This window comes from Nyctibius grandis, chromosome 21 (genome assembly GCF_013368605.1).
Source record: "Nyctibius grandis isolate bNycGra1 chromosome 21, bNycGra1.pri, whole genome shotgun sequence".
Classification (NCBI taxonomy): domain Eukaryota; kingdom Metazoa; phylum Chordata; class Aves; order Nyctibiiformes; family Nyctibiidae; genus Nyctibius; species Nyctibius grandis.
The window spans coordinates 7,291,067-7,312,351 of NC_090678.1; the positions used below are offsets into that span (position 1 = coordinate 7,291,067).

The 21,285-nt window shown below is 43.6% G+C and overlaps 2 protein-coding genes across 12 annotated transcripts in view; one reads left to right on the forward strand and one right to left on the reverse strand.

Annotated features, from left to right (window-relative positions):
* KIFAP3 (kinesin associated protein 3) overlaps positions 1-5,698 on the reverse strand; it is a 71,277-nt gene extending 65,579 nt beyond the window's left edge. For both annotated transcript variants that reach the window (XR_011049605.1, XM_068416993.1), the window contains exons 1-2: positions 5,601-5,698; positions 699-830 (exon numbers count right to left, since the gene is read on the reverse strand). Coding sequence is in view for 1 of the 2 variants with exons in the window: in XM_068416993.1 (XP_068273094.1) it covers positions 699-830; positions 5,601-5,632 (164 nt within the window). In the remaining variant the exon portion in view is untranslated. The remainder of the gene's footprint in view (positions 1-698; positions 831-5,600) is intronic.
* A 203-nt stretch (positions 5,699-5,901) lies between these two features.
* The window catches only part of NTMT2 (N-terminal Xaa-Pro-Lys N-methyltransferase 2), a 111,539-nt gene continuing 96,155 nt past the window's right edge, over positions 5,902-21,285 (forward strand). For 8 of the 10 annotated variants that reach the window (XR_011049591.1, XR_011049593.1, XR_011049592.1 and 5 more), the window contains exons 1-2: positions 5,902-6,037; positions 8,875-8,951. The gene's annotated coding sequence lies outside the window, so the exon portion shown is untranslated. The remainder of the gene's footprint in view (positions 6,038-8,874; positions 8,952-21,285) is intronic. The other 2 variants (XM_068416767.1, XM_068416770.1) reach the window with 1 other exon arrangement.

Genomic DNA, 21,285 nt, shown 5'->3' on the forward strand with positions numbered 1-21,285 from the left:
TGAAAACAGATGAACATTTCTGATATCTTCGAAAATTTGAGACAATTTAAGGATTCTCTCTTTCTTCCTCAATTATTCTTCTTACATGCACTCACACAGGTAGCCACTTCAGCTCAAATTTTCAAAAAGTATTCAGTATAGAGATAAAACAAACCTAGGAAAGGTCCAAACTTGCAGCTTGGAAACTAAAGTTACGATAGTTCTCTAGACTTTTCCAATGGGGACTGTTTTAATGATCTTAAAAGAAAAATACCAGACAAAATTAAAATGCAGATACCATAATGAAATCACTAGCAGGGGTGACAGATCAAAACAACAGGAGAGCCAACAGCTAGAGCAGAAGGCTGTCAGAAGGTTCAATAGTATTACTTGTTCCAACACTAACCATCATTTGAGTAGGAACCAGTCACTTCACTTTTCTCTGCCGCAAGCTCCCATTACATAAAATGGGAATAATCACTTTTCTTTACAAAATACCTTAAAGTGCATGGATGAAAAGCAGCTTACAACATGTGTTTTAGATGTTAACTTTCCTAGGCACATGTTATTTCCTGGTTTCTAAACCCTCCACTAATCTAGCATTAAGTTTTATAAAGATTAGAACATATTATTTCTTACAGGCTGTTGATGCTTTGAGATATTGAATTTATGACTCCATGAAAAACAGAAAAAGCTATCAGAACTTGCTATGACCTTACATTTTCTGACATTCCTTGCGCTCCCCCAGCACAGGGTCCCCCATCTCTCCCAGAATCGTTGCTTCCACTTCATAGTGGACAATGAGGGCTTTCTCAGATGGGTGCACATCTATGTTGCCTCCTTTTACCTTCCTGCCATGAAGAAAAAAAATTTAATTACTAATTAAATGCAAAGTTCAGAAAACATACCAGAACATAGATCAGTAACAATGACCAGTCTCCTGTTCTGTTCAGACCCTAAACCCAAGGACTGCCCTCCTTCCACACCATATTTCATTTCACACAGCTGCACCAAAGCTTAGTGCTAGTGGCATATTCTTGACTATTACCTCTAGTAGATACAAAACCAGCCAAGCCTTTGGTCAAGCCTTAGTCACAGAAGTCAATTTAGGAAAAAACAGGATAAATCTCTGATTTCTAAGTGTCCCAGCTCTCTTAAGGAACTACAACCAGGAAAAGGATGCATTTCACAGAGAAGGTGAATTTCCCAGTTGATTCCTTGTTACATTGTCAGTATTGAGCAACCTTCTGCTAATGGCATCAATCTAGTGCAGTCATTTAGAAATGGAAATTTTTCCTCAAAGACTATCTTGGCTAAATCTTAACAGTTAAAAATCTACCAGGAATGAATTACAAATAATTTGAATTTCAAATTAACTGTTCTCTCCTGAAGCACAAACCTCTTTTTCCTACTGTTCTTCACCTCATTGTGTCTGTTGCCAGGATCAGGGGATTACCAGATCAACAGCTGCCATCAACAGGTATAAATCAAGCATGTTCACCTGCTTTACTACAGCTGCAGGTATTTTGGAAAAGCATTCTCCAGGAAAGCACTCTGGGTACGTCACTGCCAAAAGGGCCTGTCCTGCTCTCTCCTTTGGGCCAGCAACTCCATGTCTGTACAGAGATACAAGGGCCATGAGGATAGGCCATGGATCATGAAGGTGCATCTCATTTCTGTTTTCAAGTGATGGCAGCACCACACCCACAGAATACAGTTATACATTTCTGTCTTTGGTGGTAAAGCTGACACTTGCCCCTTTTCTCCTTGGTACTGCCAATAGAGTATGTACAGCCATGCCATAAACCAGGCTGCTAAAACACTGCTGATTAAAAACAGCTTCCTAATGTGGGTTTGGTTTTTGGTGGGTGGGTTTTTTATTGTTTGTTTTGGGGGTTTGTTTGGGTGTTGGTTTTTTTAAGATAGATCATGTCAATAAACAGATTTACAGGTTCACCAGTAGTTGTATCAGCATAAATGAGATAGCAGCTAGCTATGACATTGCGTCAGACCAGGGAAAACTACTTCAGCCTCACAGAGCTGCAAATGTTAGCAAATCCAGATGCAGTCTTTGGTGTAATCACTCTTTTCAGAAAACATTTGAAATGTGTGCCTCCATCTACCCAGCTACTATGGCGGCTGCTTTCCCTTCTGCAGAATATAACTGCAAAAAAATACCTTTTTCTTTAGATACAGCTGCCCAAAAAAACCCATAAACCACAGAAAGGTCTGCTGTGGGAAACGAAGAGCCTAGTTCAACTACCAGCCTAACAAGGACACAAAGCTACAGGACAAACAAATATAGCTCACTGCTAAAGAGCAACATCTTCCTTGATGAGATTGTAGCAGAACTCCATTTATCATTTAAGATTTTTTGAAGAGACTTGTGGTTTTTTCCTTTAACAGCACTTTGAAGCAGATGCTTCTTACAGTCTGTTCTCTGTTCTCACAAGCTCTAGCCTTGCAGGGCAGAAAGCTTACGGCAAATACATTTCAAAAGAAACCAGTACTCACTCCTCACCCCCAAATATATTTCCCCCATATTTAGACCTACCAGGTGATCCCAACTGCAAATGCTCCTCCTGACAGTCAAACCTCTGTTAAGTGACAGCTTGGTAATATTCACAGATATAAAGAAAAGGAGGCTAGAGAACAAGTGGGCCTGAAGGAGTTTGGTATAGTTTTACAAGAACTGAGCTGAACTAACAGCTCATCATTGCCAAAAGGATTAGTTCTTCCCGTGTTTTCCCTGCTCCTGGCAGTCACCTTGGTTCAGCGTGAGGGCTCGTCAAACCCTTTCACAGCCAATTCCAGCAATCCAACAGAAAACTCTTCATGTTTTGGGCAGAGGGAGTTTTTCAATGTGCTACTGAATTAAAGTGCTCTATAGAAAGGGAATAACACTTCAGCAGGGATAAAGAGGAAGGAAGAGACCTCCTCCTTTTGGCAGCAATAAACCACTGATGAGCTTAGCGACTAGCAGAACCTCAGCCTAAGACTGCTTAACAGTTTTAGCATTTCCCATATTTAATTTTTTTTCCTTAAGAGGGACAGATGGGTAAGCTGAAGAACTTACAGCTGCAGAGATTTTCTGCCCTCTCACATCGATAACCACCCTCACTACTTGAACTATTTCATAGCTAACGGAGTCACTAACCAATTCACATTCAAGTTCCCTCTCTGAAAAATCTTACCTTGTGAACTGCTTGAAGACCTAAATTAAAATGCACTACCCAGCCACTGAAGTTGTTTTCCATTGGGAAAACACTGCATTCAGATTGCCAGAATCACAAAAAAAAATAAAAAAAAATAAAAAAAATCTTTATTTAGAGAAACAATCTCCCCCCCAAATCAACAAACATCTACTTTACTGATTTTGTATCCATCTTGAGTTTGTAAGTCACTTCATAAAACATTTAAAAATACAGACATTCTCATAACTGGTAGAAGCAGCAGTGCACTGGGGAGCTCTCACATACATCAGCCGTCCTTTCACTTCACTGCCTGCTTCGTCAACAAGAATCCTGCCCTATTAAAGGTTTAAAAGAGGAAGGCCTTTTCTACAGACAAAAGCTGTGCTAGCTGAGCTCACACAATCAAAGCTGGTGTGTGAAGACTCTTTATTAACTAATTCCTTCAGGGGGAAAAAGCAAAACCAAACTCTCTTAATTACAAGTGGCACAAATTGCGCATGTGGATAAGACTGAAAATCCAATAATAAACCCTAGCAAGTCAGACTTGGTGGGAGGGGGACTGCTCATGGAGGATGACAAAGGGAAACAGGGATCAGAGGAGTACCAGACCTGCACACAAGCCTCGTCACTTCAAACAGCACAGAGGATGTTTTTTGGTTTGTGCTCCCTAAAGAGAGATAACTACGCTTGTTGCAGGGATGACTACAAAATAAAGAAGATTCTTCCAAAATGACATAACATGGCACAACCAGAACATGCAAGGCTAAAAACAGGCACTGCTCTAAAGTTATAGCTATTTATTTAATTACAGGTGGCCATTTGATTTTTACCTGTTATCACATTTATGTGACAGAAATAATGTTTAAAGATTATCAAGAGGGTTTTTTTTCCCCCCCACTGTTTCTAATTATGGATTTTAGTGTGTGGCATATGAGGAAGGGAAGGAAAAAAAAAAAGGCAAAATGAGGAAGGGAAGAAAAAAAAAAAGGCAAAACCCAGACAGCCTAAACAGCATGTTCTGCAAGTGCTAGTAACTGGAAAGGAAGTAAAAAAAAAAACAGACAGACCAGGAACTCCATAGGATTCACTGTGTGATGGATAAAATCCACTGCACGGTAGGAGAAAGCGACACTGTTCACACATCATATCTTAACTGAGGCCTAGATAGCCTGACATCTTTTGGGATTGCTAGTACTTTTGCTCTGAAATAACTGATGGAGATCCAATAGCTGCCTACTCAGACCCTGTTCTTTAGGCTGACTGGTCTCACTGCCAAATAGACAGATAAAGGCACCATTCATTCATCACATCTTTAACATCAAACCCAGATCCCGCACTTCATACACCATAGCTACCTCTCAGGTCCATCTCAACTCCCAAACCATTCCATTCACCCCATCTCATTACCTGTGCCCCCCCAATCTGCCATGCCATGCTCTAACATCTCCTCCAAATCAGTTCATCTCTCCCAGCTACATCCTGAGCCTGCCCTTACTGCCTAACTTCCCCTTCCCAGTCCCCAGCCGGCCTGTTCCCCAAAGGAACCACCTGCCCCATCCCAACAATACCCACACGACCCTCCCCACTCATCTCCCAGTAGTATCTATTCTCCTCTCAGCTTGCTGCCACCTCAGCGCCTCATCCCAAATGTACACCACAAAATGCCACCACAGCTATCCCCAAACCAGTGCAGTCCTCCAAACTACCACCTTCCCCCAACCAGTTACCACCAGCACGCCACCCATCCCATCTCTCACCCTACCCTAAACCCACTTTATAACCTTCACTCATCCCTAACCTAGCCTTCCCGTCCCCATCCAAGTCTCCTGGCCACCAGGCTAGGCAGCCCCCTCTCAGCCTGCCCCAAACAAATCCATCTCCCATTCCCAAACCACTCATCCCAACACCTCCCACCCATCATCCCCCCACACCACAACCTCCAGCCATTTCCCAAACCAGCCACTCCTCAGCCCCAATCCCTCCCCCCCACCTCATGATCTCCCCTCTCAAAACACTCTCCGTTCTCATCTCCCCACCCATCACTTCCCATCCATCCCCAAGCCAGCTCCCACTACAACCTGCAACACTTCAGCCCCACACCCCATCACCTCCCCACAACCCCTTCTTGCCCCTCTACCCCACAACTTCCCACTCAGCCCCCACCACGGGCTAAAACGCCTCAGCCCCACAGCCTCAGCTCCCTTGTACTCCCCCAACCCATAACCCCCCACAACAGCCTGCAACACTATCTCCCACCCCACAACCTCGCACACCCCACATCGCCCCACCCGACGCCACGCCACCCCTCAGGACAACCTGCCGCGCCTCAGCCCCACGGCCCCCTTCCACCCCCCACCACGACCTGCCGCACCTCGGCCCCACAACACTCGTCTCCCCCCCCACACCATGGCCAGCCTCCCCGGTTACCTCTTGAGGTACCGGGCGTCCTCGCCCTGCATGGCGGGGGGGAGGCCTGGGCAGGGCGCGGCCCCGCAGCGCTGCTGTTACCAGGGTGAGCGCCAGCCCCGCCCCGCGCGCTCTGAGCGCGCACGCGCCCCCTCGCAGCCCGCGGCGGCGAGCGCGCATGCGGACTACGAGCTTCACGCGTTCCCGCCCCCCCTCACCTGCTCCGGGTGCCGGCCGCGCGCGGCGGGGCGGGACGGGGCGAGGTGGGCGCGGCGCCCCCTGCAGGCGTGGAGGAGGCGCTGTTCCGCCCGCCCCGGCCTGAGGCGGCCGCCCCGCCCGGCGCGGCCTCCCCGCCCCGTCACTGCTGGTACCCATGGCGGTTCCGTGCTGTGCTGTGCCGCGGCCCCCTCGGTCCCCTCTGGGTGCAATGACCCAACGGCCTCTGCCCCCCGCCCTAGGTAAGCTCCCCGCGCCTTGGGCCCTCGCAGACCAGGGGGTGTAGCTGACCCCCCTGAGGGCCGGGGCTGCCCCACAGGCCTCGGCAGCCCCGTGGGGCCGTTACGAAACCCCGCTACGCCTCAGGGTTTGCCCGGCCCTTCACGGGCGGGCCAGTGGGACATGGCCTGCAGGCCCTGCGCAGGGCAGGCCGGGCGAGGCTGACCTTCCAGCAAAGTTAATGGTGCTGGGGAAAGCGGGGGTCCCGGTAGGGCATGGCCACGGGTCCTTGAGCCCTGAGGGAGGCAAGAAACAGTCCTGCCCTTGCAGAGAGATCTGCCTGCTTTGTACGTGGTACTTCAGGAAGCTGCAAGTAGCAGGAATAAAGTGACTTTATGTTCCTGGTTGCATATTTAGGGGAGGATTGAAGAGGGGCTGTTGTACTGTCCTACCCCATTATGGCCATCTGAGCTGTCACTTTTCCTCAGCACCACCTCATAGCTGAGCCCAGCCTTAAGGCAGCCTTTGTCAGCAAGGTGTTTTGAAATACAATCTTCCTCTTGGGTCAGCAGCATTGTTCCTCACTCACTGATGTGCAGGAGACATGGAGGTGGTACTGCTGTAGCTCCAGCCTCAGCCAGGTGGCTGGAAATCCAAAGTTGTGTTGGGATGTGTTATATCGTATAAACAGCACCTGAATACTCTGTCACTTTATGTTGTTTCCCAGCTGCTCCAAAGAACAACCAAATGATATCATATCCAAGGGGTATCAGAAACCATCTTAATGGGCTGTAGTTTAACTAAAGGTTGTATCAGAGCAGCATCCAGTCCTGAATGGAGATTCCGCTGAGATATTTGTTCTAATATCCATGATAGAGGTAAACTAGGCCCATTCCCAGCTGCATAAGGATCCTGCTGTTCATCTGGTTAGAAAGTAAATGGCTAACACATAGAACTAGAGGCAGCACTGTCTTGTTGGCTTTTTGAGCTCTCTCTGTACTTTCTCAAAATAGGATTTTCATTTCTGCTTGTTTTTGTAAAATTCAATAAAACTGTTGTGTGGGATTTGCAGAGATTATTTATTTCAAGAGTTACTTGAGGAGCGTGGATTGTTGTTTGGGTTTCAGAATAAAAGAACAATACCCCTCGAGCAACTAACAGCAGTGGCATATAAGATGCAAGGCAGATCCATGCGTGTGTTGTTTTCTGGAGTGCTCTTTGCTGGACCACAGCCCCATTACATACAACTGAAATGGCTGTCTACCCAGAGTCGTAGGAGTAATACAGAAATAAATAATAGTCAGGCACCTAAGCTTCTGGTTTTATGGTGGCAAAATATTAAGAATAAATACTTAATGTCTACTGATTTATTGAACACTAAACAATTTTATATTTTCATATATTTTAAAATATTTTGCAGTATCCATACTGTGCCATGCTTTTGTTTTAACAGAAAATGGAAAAAGAAAGTACCCTGTGAAGTATAAAGTGCTATCTTAGAGCAATGAATTTGCAAAACATTACTAGAACGTAACACTTCTGTTACTATCCTTATTCTATTTTTTATCACAGTAATATTTTCTATTAATGACTGTCATAAAGAAAATCATATATATGACTACCTGATCAGAGCAATAGTTCTTCAGTGATTTCAGCAGCTCTTCAGATAAGCATGAGCCAAACATTAAGCTCTGAAGTCATATGAATAGTCTGAGATTTCCTGAGTACTAAGTACCTGACAATCTCCATCTGTTTCACTGAGAATTTCTTCTTTTAATCTGGTCACATATGCCTACAAATCGAGAATAGTTGTAGATGCCTATGAAAAAGTAGGTCAAAAATTACAAGATGAGAATGACACAAAAGAATGTGAGGCCTGAAAAATATGAGAAAAGGAACACTTATTGCAGTTATGTGTGCCACGATGTTTGGGCTAAAATTGGCTGTTTGTCAGGGCCCTGAAAGGACAACAGAGCCTTTCTCAGCCTGACTGAATCCAAATGAAAATACCTCAGTTTTGTAGCGATTGAGCCACAAGCAGTGCCAAGATGAGATAATTTTGTCAGTCAGTGACAACCAGTTGATGATGGGTTTAGAAAACCACATGCTACAAACCCTAAAACCTTGCATTGCACAGTAGAGTCTTTCAAATTAAATTGTAAAACAAATGCCGCCTGAGGTCTGGTTCTAGAGCCTTTCCCTGAGCTATTGATGTTGCTTTGCACAATTTCTTAATATCCCTTTTGTTATAGTGTGATGAGGTTTATGGCGTTACCACGGGACTCTGGAGGTTCCCCTCCCCTGCATGTTAGAAGCGTACACAAGGAGAGAGAAAGAGTGGTGTTTGAGGCAGAAGGGTGACTGAGTTACAGAGAAGCTGGAATGTGCAGTATTCTGGGATTCTCCTTTTTTGTTTTGTTGGGTGGTTTTGAGTTTTGTTTTTTTTTTTCTTAGAGCAGTTGTAAGAAATACTGTTCTAGAGTCAGGTAGAAGAAAAGATTTTTTTAGGGAAGGAATATAAAGAAGGGTGCAAAAGAGCATGGGAGTTGCAGAGAAAAGCAGAATAGGAAGAGAATGGTAGAGGAAGTTCCATGAAGAGAAGTAGGTGAGAGAGGAGTGAAGCAGGTGGGTAAACAGAACAAGAGGAAAGACAGAACTGTGGTGTCTTCTCAAGTTAAATATATGGTAGAATAAGTGTAGAAGAAATTAACAACAACATTTTTGTAGAGTAAGTGTAGATGAAGAAATTAACAAAGTTTTTGTTCTTTGCATTTAAAAAGTGAAAACCCTTTCTAATGTTATTGAGGAAGCACACTTTATGCAAAAAATTGAGATTCTTTTTATTTTTTTTTTCTCAAAGTGTGACCAGATGTTCTTAACCAGATAGACAGAATACGCTCTCTGACATCGGAGGAACACCCACCATACTATCTCATGGTAACTTAGTTTTATTTCTTCCTATTTGTTCTCTTAGTATAAAATAAATTCATTATGGCTGAAAAGTACTGATGCTAAGCCTGATTTTGAAGTCAAAAAAGATGTTTCCATTGTCTTCAGTGAGCTTTATATGGGCTTTTGGTGTATAACCATGAGACTGCATGTTGAAAATGCCTTGGGGTCCGATTTCTTCAAAGTTTCATTGCATCCTACACAGATTTTTTTTTTTCACATCATTGTGAAAAAAAAATCAAACAAAATAACCAACATTGCTTTTCCATAGCAAATGGAATTGTTAAAATGTAATAGATTAATTTCTGTCTTGCGAAATTAAGAAACCAAAGCAACCCTGAGATTCATGATCTCTGCATTGAAGATTGCGTCTTGCCCTCAAGAAAAAAGAATATGGGTGGATTTCAAGGGAAAAATAGTGACTACAGGATATTTTCGTAGACCTTGTAAAAAAGAACTATGTATAAAACTCCTTAAGGCCTTTTATTAGGTAAAATAAAGTACAGCGATCTGAAAGGGTGACTTTCAGATAAACGTTTTAAGTGATTAGACTGTGCTGCTCAGTGGGGGACGGAGATGATATTGTTCTGATGTGCTGTCACTTAGTAAGTGATTGAGGTATGGAGGTAATAAACCCTGGGCTTAAAAGTTTATATTGGCAGGAAGAAGTAAGACGAGGCAAAGCAAAATCTGATATGCAAAGGGAAAGTCTGGCTTAACTCTTCTGGATGAAATTAATCTTGGGACACAGATCAAGGTGATTCTTGAATGTCTTTTTGATCAGCAGTGACAGGGACATCTGCGGAAGAGGAGGGCATTTTCAGTATGACACATGATCGTGCTGGTAAATACTGGGTGCTCTTGTTATCCTTGAACATGAGACTTCACAAAAATGGAAACAGGAGTGTCTGTGGAGAGCTGGATTTGTATTTTATAATATATCTAATTCAACACTGACCTAAGTAAATGCATCAATTTGTGGCTTATTTAAACCACTGAAGAAAATTAGCTGTAGGTTTCCATTGTTTCAGATGTAGAAAGAAAAATTTAAAGATGTGAAAAGAAGCAGACCTCTTCATAGAGAAGCAGAGCTTTCTTTTAACTAGACATTATAGAGCAAAGGGTATACTGTTCTCTCTCTTGGCTTATTCAAATCAGAATTGCTCACTTCCATGAAAGTGATCTTGTTTGATGGCCTTGTATGCTTGTTCACTTGGCTGAGTGAATATATCCAGCTGCTGGTAAACTGACCTCTTCCATCTTGTGCCTCAGTGCTCCTCAGCAGCTGGAGTGTTATAAACTCTGCATGTGCAGACCTGCATAAGTCTTCAAGGCAGGAATACAGTACTCAAGCTCAGCTGCAGCTGGTGATGTGGCAAAGCAACCATCTACTTAGACTTTCAGTGCCTGACTTGAGACTTGAGGGCTGCTACTTATGGAAAAATACCAATTGACTCATGTCCTAAGCAAGGCTGATCTAAGAAGTGTTGGAAGGTACAAAATGTACCGTAATGGTGCTACATTACCTTTTTTTTTTCCTTAAGGGATCAACCCTTTAAGAGGGAATTTTGCTGTGAGGAACACAGAACAGCATGTTGTGTATTTTCATAGAATCGTAATATCATTTAAGTTGGAAAAGACCTTTAAGATCATCAAGTGCAACCGTAAACATAACACTGCCAAGTCCACCACTAAACCATGTCCCTAAGCGCCACATCTACACGTCAGTATGTCCTGTGTATGTCCAGTATGTCTGGTGCACTAGAATTTGTGTATTTCACTTCTTCTTGTTTTCTGACAAACAACCTGAAATGCAGTATCCCTATGCAAAAAGCCAATGATGTGCTTTCAGGTTGGGTTAATTTTAACAGGACTAAGGAAAACATAGAAAGATTAAATATAAAAGCGTCCATACAAGAGTGAGCAGGTGGCCTCCTTCTGCTAATATCATCTTATGGCCCCAGTGACAGTGATGGAGATTTCTTGTGCGAAATCCTGGTTCTACTGAAGTCAATGAGAGTTTTACCATTGACCTCGTTGGGGACAGAATTTCACCTCTTAATGTTTATTAGATGCAGCAGGCAGAAAGCAGACTCATAGCTATAAAGGCTATGACATTTTATGGTTCTGACTCTGCAAACACTCAAGCACATGCTTAATTTTGCCACAGTAATAAAGTTAAGCGCCAGCTTAAGTGTTTTCAAGAAGGGGTCTCCTTTACACTTGAACAAGTCTATATTTGATCATAAATCAGGAATTCCCCCTCTTCCTCATCTCTCCCCTCCAAAAGAAAAGGATTCTGCATGTGATCATCAAATTCTTTCTACTTTGCTCAAAAATAATTGCCTTTTTTTTTTCATTTTTTGTCAAAAATAGCAAAGGTAGAGTAAGGAATGAGTACCTCAGCTGGAGTGGTGTTGCTCAGGTTACATTCGACTTAAAGCAAGTTACTCATTTCAAACAGATTCAAAAGGAAATTTCTGTTTCCAGCAATTTATTATAAATATCTCTGACAATGACTATTTCCTTAGAAAAAGTGAAGATTTTGCAAAACGCTTTACAGTCAAAATCTTTTTCATTAAGTTTTTGAACTATCCGGGACAACACTAGCCTTGTTCTTCATATCAGGGCAAATCCTGCTCCTTTTGCAGATAGCAGCATTTGTGCACTTTTTTCCACTTAATTTTAACCAAAGCACGTGAGAAGCGTAGCAGAGTGGAAGCACAAGGAGAGGCATTTAAGCTAGATGAATTCAGACCTGAAATCAAGCATAAAATTTTAGTGGGATAGCACTTAACCAGTGGAATAACTTAGGGTTTATGACTGGATGCTTCCTCATTATTACCAGTCTTTATGTCAGGAGTAGATGCCTTTGTGAAACAAATTCTCCAGCTTAAACAGGCTCATAGGTTCATAGCAAACAGTGCTGAAGCAACCTCTTTCGGTCTATCGTCCTGCCCCAAGCCAAATAATTTGTACCCATATTATTCCTATCGCTAATATAATCTTCAGTGATGTGCATTGTAGTCTTCCTGGGGAATCCATTCCAGGACCGAATTGCTGTTACTGCAAGAAAACCGTTCCTATTTTATATCAAAGCTACTCACTCAGCCCATGTTTTTCTTGAAGAGCCATGCCCAAACCTGAGTACAGTACTTTAGCTGAAATCTTTCCAGTGTTGAATAGGTAAGAAAGATGACTTCATATTGTTTATGGGGATGAAGTAATCCTGCTTGGTAGTTATAAGTCTGGTCTTGATGCAGGGATCGATGGATGGGGGTCTTTGGTATGTATTATACTGAAGGGCCAACTAGATGGTCATGGAAGTCCCTCCTGGTTGTAAATCTAAGAAAGAGAATGTGGATGGTGAGTGTACAGTAAATTCTTTCACGGGTTCTGTTCTTATGCTAATTTGTTTTATTTATATCGTGGTTGATAATAATAGAGGGAGTAGTCCACTGGGTAGGGGGGATGATGAGTCAGTTTTAGACTCATCAGGCACCCAAACAGATGCTGTACTTCTGTTTTTTTAGTGCGCTTGCTCCTTCACTCTACTTGGTCTTCCCAGAACTCTATGTGGCAACGTGGCTGGGGTGGAAGCTGGAAGAATGTATACAACAGAGACAGTTGTAAGAAACAATGTAACGTAGGTGACAGTCAGCTGGGAGCCAGTGGCAAGCAGGATGCAGAGAGTGAAGGCTCATCATGGGGGCTGTGGCTGCATTTCCCTCACGGTTAAGAGAGCCTTAAGGCTGCATTTGCTTGCTGCCAAGACCCCACCTCGTACTAGGCCGTCAGTTCTGGGTGGAATGATATCAGGCAAGATATCTTTACCCGAGGAGGTTTCCAAAATGCCTTTGACAAGAGTGAATGGGACTTGCAGGCAGCCTGAGCTCTGGAGCAATGTGTGTTCCAGGTGCTGTCCTAGCTGGGTCAGCACAGGAACAGCCAGAGGGATTGCTGGCTGTGAAACACAGTGATGGAAGGGCAGGAGAGTTGTATGGGGCACCTGGAAGAGACTGTGTGGGAAGAGGAAGGTGATGGTGTTCAAAACAAGGTGTATGGGGGGCAACAGGAAACCTGAGAGGTGGAAGGGAACATGGGATGAAGAATATTTCTTCACCCTCCCAGCTGTGCTTTCCAGGAGTCTGGAAAGCACTGGGGGAAGGAAGGATTGGGGACTGGTCTGGCTGGCCCGTGAGTAAGAATATACGAGAGCCCAGGAGTTCAGCTCTGGTAATTACTATTTCTCATGAGCTTCTGGGTTACAATAATGGATGTTTTACAATGCTGTTGAGCTGTGTGTTGAAAAAACAATCCTTCAGCTTTCAACTAATTTAGTTACCATCTGTAAGCTGTTTAGGTAATTCCCCTTATTTCACTTTCCCCATTTGATTTTGCTATGCATGCCTTTTCTTCATTACACCTCCTACGTACGCATCTGTATGGGCACAGAGTAGCACATAGGTGTGTAACTCAGGATTTTCCATAGAACTGGAAAACACAATTGTCACTGGTGTGCTTTGTGGGCAGAACGGGATAATGCTAGATGACTGGAGCCCATCCACAGACTGTAGGCATTTTGCTGTGGGGACCTGTGGTCTGTTCCTCAGACCAGTGTATTTTAGACAGACACAGAAAGTGCAAAATACATAAATAAAAAGTGCTTTATCCTACAAAACTCCAACGTTGGCATTTGTATAGATGTCTGAGTTTTATTTTGTGCCTTCTGTACAAAACTCAATTTGCTGCTGGATTTCAGATTTCAAAGTTAACATATTAAAGTTGTCCTTAGTTCACCCAGCTCAGGCTAAGTATTACATCTCATATGATTCATAAGATTTCCCTGGAACCCAGGGGCATATCAGTTGTCGTGGCAAGGCACACTGAGGTGAGTTAATTAATAGCATTCTGACATATCCTGGGCTTTATTGGCTAGTAGTGAAGAATCCCAGAAGAAGGAAAGCACTGTAATTGTGCCAGATCCATCCTGTGTTTCCTATAGTTTCGTTCTTGAATTTTTTTCATATATATTATATTGTCTTGATGCCAGTGCTCATGGTCTCTGAAATTAAAAGCACTCCTCATAAAGAGGATTATGAGATTAAAAATATTGCTCATAAAGAACATCTTCATCCTCACTGGGAGGATGATAGACATAAAAACATCAAATTACTGATGTCACCAAATAAAACTAATTTAGGAGATAACAATGCATTTTTAAAGAAATAGTGAGGATGTGTTAGATTTACAAACTTTCCTTCCCAGTACACTCATTCTTCATTTATCATTTTATAATAAGAAAACCCCTTAAACTTAAAGTTACTCTCATACAAATGTCACTTGCTAGCTTTCTTGCTAATCCAGAGGAAATATTATCCTAGTGGTCCCTGAGGTCCAATGTCTAGGTGTTGGATACATGATAAACTTACTTGAAGCTTTCTTAGTGAGATATAGTCCTCTGGAGACAGCTGTGGATTTAATTTTTCAAGCTTTAGTACAACCTAACCCCTTAAAAATAAGATTTAAGTTTCCCTTGTCAGGTCACTTAAGAGTTTCTTCTTTTATTTTACTCTTTTTTTTTTTTTCCTCCTCTGCTACTTGCCCAGACTTCTAATCCCCAGCCTCTGGAGGAAACATTTAACCATCTCGAACTTTTCATGTCTTGATTATTTTTTGGTTCCAACAGACAACACACATACATTTGGCTTTTGAATGGTTCTAGTCTGAGAACTCAGACAGAAGGTGTTCATGCAAAGCAAATAGTTTCCAGTCTTGATCATTTAGGTTTCTACTTTCAGATCTGGACAAAGGTGGTTTTTGCAAATTTTGAGCCACTCCTCTGCGTAAGAGCAGTATTTCACATGAAAAGGTGTGTTTATAGTCTCTGCAATCCATGTTCTTGTGTGTTTATGCTGTCCAGGACTTGGGCTTAATCTAGTTTTCTTGCCCCTTGATACTTATCACTTAGTTTTCCAGAAACTGAGCTTAATGCTCCAAGGCATGCACAGGATTTAACTGCATAGCTCCCAGTATTGTGAAACTCCACACAACTCAGAGACAAGTTAAGGACGAAGGCTATCCAAGCCAGCAATGTCACAGATACACTGTACCTGAAATGCAGGGGGTAGTATACTCGTGATACTTTTACTGATCCACTAAAAATGCTGCTTACAGCTCCTGACCCCCTCTAATTTCCCTGGTGTTCACACAAACACTCCGGGCTTCTGCCAGTCCATTCCTTCTCAGGAGCTAAAGGTGGAGCAGGCCTTTCCAGATTTCTTGTCAGATTTGTTTCCTACAGTCAACTTTTTTTTTTTTCCTTTCAGCTTGTTTTCCTTTGGCTTCCTCGGGAGATTAGTTTTATCTTGCCTTACCTATCCATGCATTCATCAGGTCTCTTCTTCCTCCCTCTAATAACTTCATGACATGTTAGCCAAGTGCAATCACCATTGAAAGATGTGCACAGAGTTTGAAAGTTAATTAAGTTTCTAGAGGTTTCTGTGCTCTGGCTGCCGGGCAGATGAGAGAGACCCATGATACGGAGTGCACTGAGGGAGAGTTAAGCAGAGTTCAGCTCTTTGGCAGAAGCGAGGGGTCAGTCACTCTGTGCATACTAGCCAGACAGACAGCACAGATGAATGGGCTGGCCAAACTGTCCTGGAGCAGCTCCAGACTGGCTGCAGCACAGGCAGTTTCTTGTCCGGGGTGGATCCTTCACGATAGATGGCAAGTGAGAGGCGGTATGGGGCTTATTTCAGGTAGAAGCAGTAAGACACAAATGTATGGGAAACTAAGTGTCATGTTGCTCTGTGGCTCACAGAACAACACATTTTCCAGTCTGGTTTAACTGCCCTAACAAAAAGGATGTTCTCCACCACCGCTGTGAAATGTGCTGCTCTACTGGATCAGGGAAATGCCAATTTGATGTTTGCCATCCTAGCCAACAGAAGTGAGGGGTCCACAGAGCTCCAGGTCTGAAAGCCTGGGTCTTTACATCTGGGCCTCTCTCATAAGAGAGGCATATTGCAGAAGGTTAAATGATCTCTCTAACCCATGGTCTGCCTACATCACTTCTTTCTACAGATATGTTGTTATCCACTGCGCTCTCTACTTCCTCAGATTGGAGTTTCTGTTTTGTCATGATGTTCACACTCCAGGGAAAGGCTGTCCCCTCCTGGCATCACCACTCTCATGTCACATCACTAGCGTGTGCCCTGGTATGCCCAGGATGGGGGCCTTCATGCCTGGGCCTTCTAAGAGTTCAGGAAAATACCTCGTCTGGCTCTGTGCAGGAGCAGCATGTAAGTGCTAAGAACCAGCCAAAGCACGTTTCCTAGCTAATGGGTTTAGACTGTTTCCCTAGGCGTTGCTGCTGTTTGCTGTCAGAGACAAGATAACTGGGCAGGATGCTTTTTGGTCTGAGCAGATGGGTCAGTCACATGCCTTAGGTAGGAAGGATCCAGCTGAGAGGAAGTGGAAAGGCATGTTTTTTCTGGCAGTGTTGTGTGCAGAAGGAGCTTTGATGGTGTGAGTTGCCATCTTTCTTTTGCTTTGGAATTGAAAATAAAGCCTTGAGAGACTTTTTACCCAGGCATTTCTGGCAGTTGCGTGCCAGAGCTGAAAGTCATTAAGACTAATTTATCTCCCACTTGCCCAGTTCTCCCACGGGCTTTTCTGTATTGCTTTTTGTGCAGTTTCCTGAGTGTGCAACATCCTCTTTATCCTGGCTCACCAAACCACTATCCCCTCCGGTCACTCCTTAAAACTCTCTTCTTACGCGCAGTCCACAACGGCTGAGACAGCCAGTCTCCAGACCCCCTTCCTCCTTGCTTAAAGAGCTGTGCCTGCATTCCTAAACGCAGACCTATGGGGGGATATGAACTATGCACGCACGCATGCACAAGGCTACAGCTAACTTGATCCTGCATTTTCCAAAAGCCACAAACCCTGCCACTCAGCCAGAAGGAGATTTTTGTTAGCTTTCACCTAGAAAAAGGAGCTTTGTCATGCGCTTGAGCCAACAGAGGGCAATATACGCAAAATTCAATATTGAGAAGAAATGCTTTTAAAAGATGACTCTAAGCAGCCCAGCCCTTACTGTATCTGGAGTCACATATCACAGTGAAAGGCGGCATTCCACGCTGGACCTAAAACCTTCTCAGGCTCCATCAATTAAACCACCACATATGGGGTGGAAGAGACTCAGCAAGGAACTCTCACTAGGGTTCAATGAAAACCAGATGTTGTGGGCACAGCTGTCATGCTTCTTATCAAGAACAACAGAGCAGCCCCTGCTGCAGTTTCATCAGAAACCCTTCCCTTCCTTCCCTTCAGCCCCAACACTACTGAGAGTCCCTAACCAGAACCAAATAAAATCCTCACGGCCAAAGCATGCAGGAGTCCTCCCCAAATATCGCTATTTACGTTAGCATACTGTTTACGGACCTCCAAATCAGGGTCCTGCTGTGACTGTCGCCGTGCTTCAGACATGATGAGAAAGGCTCCCACTCCTACCTAAGAGTGGCTTCACTCACTCCCTTAAAAATGTAATTTAGTGTTGGCTCCAGAGCTAGAAGGATTAGAGGGAAAGAACTGTGTATTCCCTCCATAGGGATAAAGCTCTGGCCAATTTAATTTACATGAATTATAATGTATTTACCCATAGGGCTCACATGCTGTGTTTTGTTGCTTTAGATGGAATTCCAGATTGCTAAATTCCAATTGTATAAATGATAACAGATTGCTGCTGTGACTGCACCCACGAAAGCAGCATTGTGCAGGATATGCCCTCAAGGGTGTGAGTCATCCTGACCTACAGGCAGTGAACTCTGCTTTGGAAATGTGGTTCAAAGCAAGGGTTTCTCATGAGAGATCAGAAGTCCTATCACAAGGTTGGGTCTTTGCCCAAGGACCTGTTTTGTTCTGCATTTCCTTGGGTCCTTTTGCCACAGAATGATTTTGCAAGACTGACTAGTCTACTGGTGACAACAACATTATTATTGTTTGCACTTGTAAATGCTGCACTGAAACCAAATTTACCTAAATTTAATTACAGATCAACGAATAAAGAAGTCGAAGAAGGGAAATAGCCCTGCAAACAAAACAAAACATTTTGTTTGGCCTGACACAGAAATTTTTTGGAGGGTGAGAAAAAAGAAATATTTCAGTTTCTCATCAACCCAAAACACTTTTTTTTCTCAGTTCCACACTCAACTCAAAACCAGATTATTTTCCCAGTAATAATTCTGAAGACTGCTGGGTCTAATTGGACCCATGAGCGGAGTTTAGGTGGGTGAGGATTGTGACTAAGAGTTCTGGACTTCAACAAGTCAGACAATTAGCGCATCCATTGTCATATTACTGTTTCCCAGCTTGACACCCAGACACTGGTGTACACTGTTGCTCTGCGTAAGCCACCGAAGCTGCAGTCAGAACAATACGGGCAGTTGCTTTTCTGGCTGCAGGAAAGTCGGTTGTAAAGGTTACCACCCGCTATCCATCCTGCAGCTGTTCTTCACTGCCCTCATAACTGCACGTGTGCTCTCTGCCTGCGCCTCTTCTATCAACACGATCCTGTGGTTTTCAGGAACTTTTAAAAACTTGTTGTCAAAGATAAAACAAAAATTACTTGCTTTAACCACATCTATTCCTGAAAGCATTTGCCAGGCATGAGCGTGAGGGAGAAGAATTAATATAGAGGCGTTTTTAAGATAAAGAGACATCTTACAGCAATCCTGATGGCTTGTCCGTGTGGAAATCAGATTGCATACCAGGTGTTTTGTAAGCAGAACACAGTAATTTAAAGGCAAAATTGACCCTTTTTGACCTACATGATATGTGGAGCTAGTGCACATGTTTTTCTTTTTCTCTTCTGTGCAGCTGATGTGTTTCAGAAGTAGCATGTACAGCTCAGATCTGCAGACAGGTAGTTACCCACTAATATAAAAGTGAGTCCAACTTCTCTTTAAATACCCTGATGCTCCAACAAAGATCTGCCTTGGATCTTGCAATGACTCATCATAAGCCATCTGATGCCTTATTTTAAACCTGCTACCCTCAGGCAGAGATCAGCTGCAGGTGTTTTAACAAGAAGCCACTCTGGCTGATCCTTCATTTTAATCTGTGATAGACCTGATGTCCTAGAACTGCCTGATCTCATGCAGAGGAAGACGACACATGGAGGAACTATTTGTTTACCCACATAAATACAAACACATTCTCATTTTAGACCAGAAGCCGTTCAAGGCAATGACTGTCATGCATTATGGCTGTGTCTACTGTTAATTTAGTGTAGGGCTTCAGTTTGTCCGGAGGTCCAGATTCTCCGGTGTCCCCAGTACCAACAAAAAAGCTGACTAGCTGGCTTCAACTTCAGAAAGAGTCAAATGGCCATTTGGGAAAGGAAACTAAAGTTGAGAAGTGGGTTTACTCGCATTTCAGCAGTGATCCTATAAGTAGTATGGGCACCATTGTGCCCATACTCAAGCCCCACACTTCTTGTTAATGGAGATGTAGTGTATGTAATAGTGGTAGAATTGTTTGCAGCTTCTGGGTAGACCGATACTACTCCTGTTCAGAATATGGGGTTAGGAGGCAGCAGCGTGAAACAGTTGTGAGTTGTTCTTAGCAGAAGACATTAAGATGCTGCAGTTGAGAAATAGGCAAAGAATATAGCATCCACTTTTTGAAAAAAAAATGCTATTTCTGTGGCCTTTTTCAGGCATTTCTGGGCGCAGATCTATGTTTCTGCCTAACCTTTGGCAGCAGTAGGAAGTGCTTTGAAAGTGCTTTAAAAGGCTTGATGCTGTTGTGATTGACCTACTTATCTGCACTAGTATCTGAGGACTGAGTGTGTGTTCATAGTGACTCTTAGATTGTAGAGCTGTTTGGAACAGGGCCTTAGTCTTGATCACATGCAAACAGAATAAATAGAATTAGTGCTTATGCAGCCTTCTGCAGATCTTCACTCTTTTTGTGTGGGGAGGGACTACTGTGAGTCAAACCCACCACTAATTTATCAAAAAGAGTTATAACCAACATTCAGCCTGAAAAACTAGTCCTGTGAACTGCTGTTTCTGACACATTTGTGTTGGATGGTTGAGAATGGTACCTTGAAAAGAGACACACAGATGTACCTGTCCCCGTCCCTCCTTATGGGTTTTATGGGGTCTCAGAAGGGCAAAACTCACTTTGCTGAGTGACACCAGAATGAGACCTGTCTCTCTACCCCATCTGCTGTTTTGATGCAAGCTTTGATGTAGTTCTGGGACTCGTTTTGAGTTAGATAGGTTTAAATGTTTTTTGGTGATGGGGTAATAAAAGTCATAGACAGAGACATATGCAACATGATTGCACATTTCTTTTTTCCTAAGGAAAGTGGGCTAGGAGTATGTTATGGGAAGATCCCTAGCAGGGCATTAAAATGATAGGGAGTCACTCTGAAATATGCCGTTTCCCGTGGGTATGTATTCACTGTTGTAATTGGCCAGATTCTCAGAGGGTATAAATCGAGAGAGCTTCACTGGAGTCACAGTTGCTGGGGCGCCGGGGACCCCAAATGTGCTGCTCCAAAGAGAGAGCTAAGGCCCACTTGTGCACAGAAGGCCGGAGAAACAGTTCCCTTTTCTGCCTTTGCACTTCATATCATCATAGCGAATGTAAAAGCCCACGCCCCTGTGGACCTCATGGGTGTCAAAGCTATGGGGAGCCCTGAGGCTGAGGTCCCAGCACCCTCCACGGTGCTGTCTCAGTGTTTGACTCCACTAGAACATGTCAGGGCTTAGGTTTCATGCTTGGAGTCACTGCTGTCTCTAAGCAGAGGGGTCACTTTGCTACACCATGGGCATTGCCAAAACTACAGCCATGACAAATGTGAAATGTGCTGTCAAATGTGGTACAGGTGAGCTCCGAGTTCCTAGGGGTGTCTTCTGTTGGTGACAAAAAGTGAGCTTGTGCAACGTCTTTCCAAAGCATTGACATGCTGTCTTGATGCATCCATTCCTGGCGCACTAACTGGCAAGTGGCTGAAAATAGATAAGCAAAGAGAAAGGGCCAAGACATACACCAGGGTTGTGTCTCGGCCCAGATATTTCATAATTAGTTGGAGAGAGCCTGGTGTTTCTCTGATAGATACATAACCAGGAGTTATTTCAAGAGATGGCTGAAATTTCTAAGGCTGCGTGAAGAACATCGCCCTCTGTTCAGGAAGGACTCAGACTTTGGTGCAGTGGCACTAGAGCTGATCTAACCACTGCCATGATCCCACTCTCCCCACCCCATCCTCAGCTGCACATTTCTGCCTCCCTTCTTGCACTTCTCT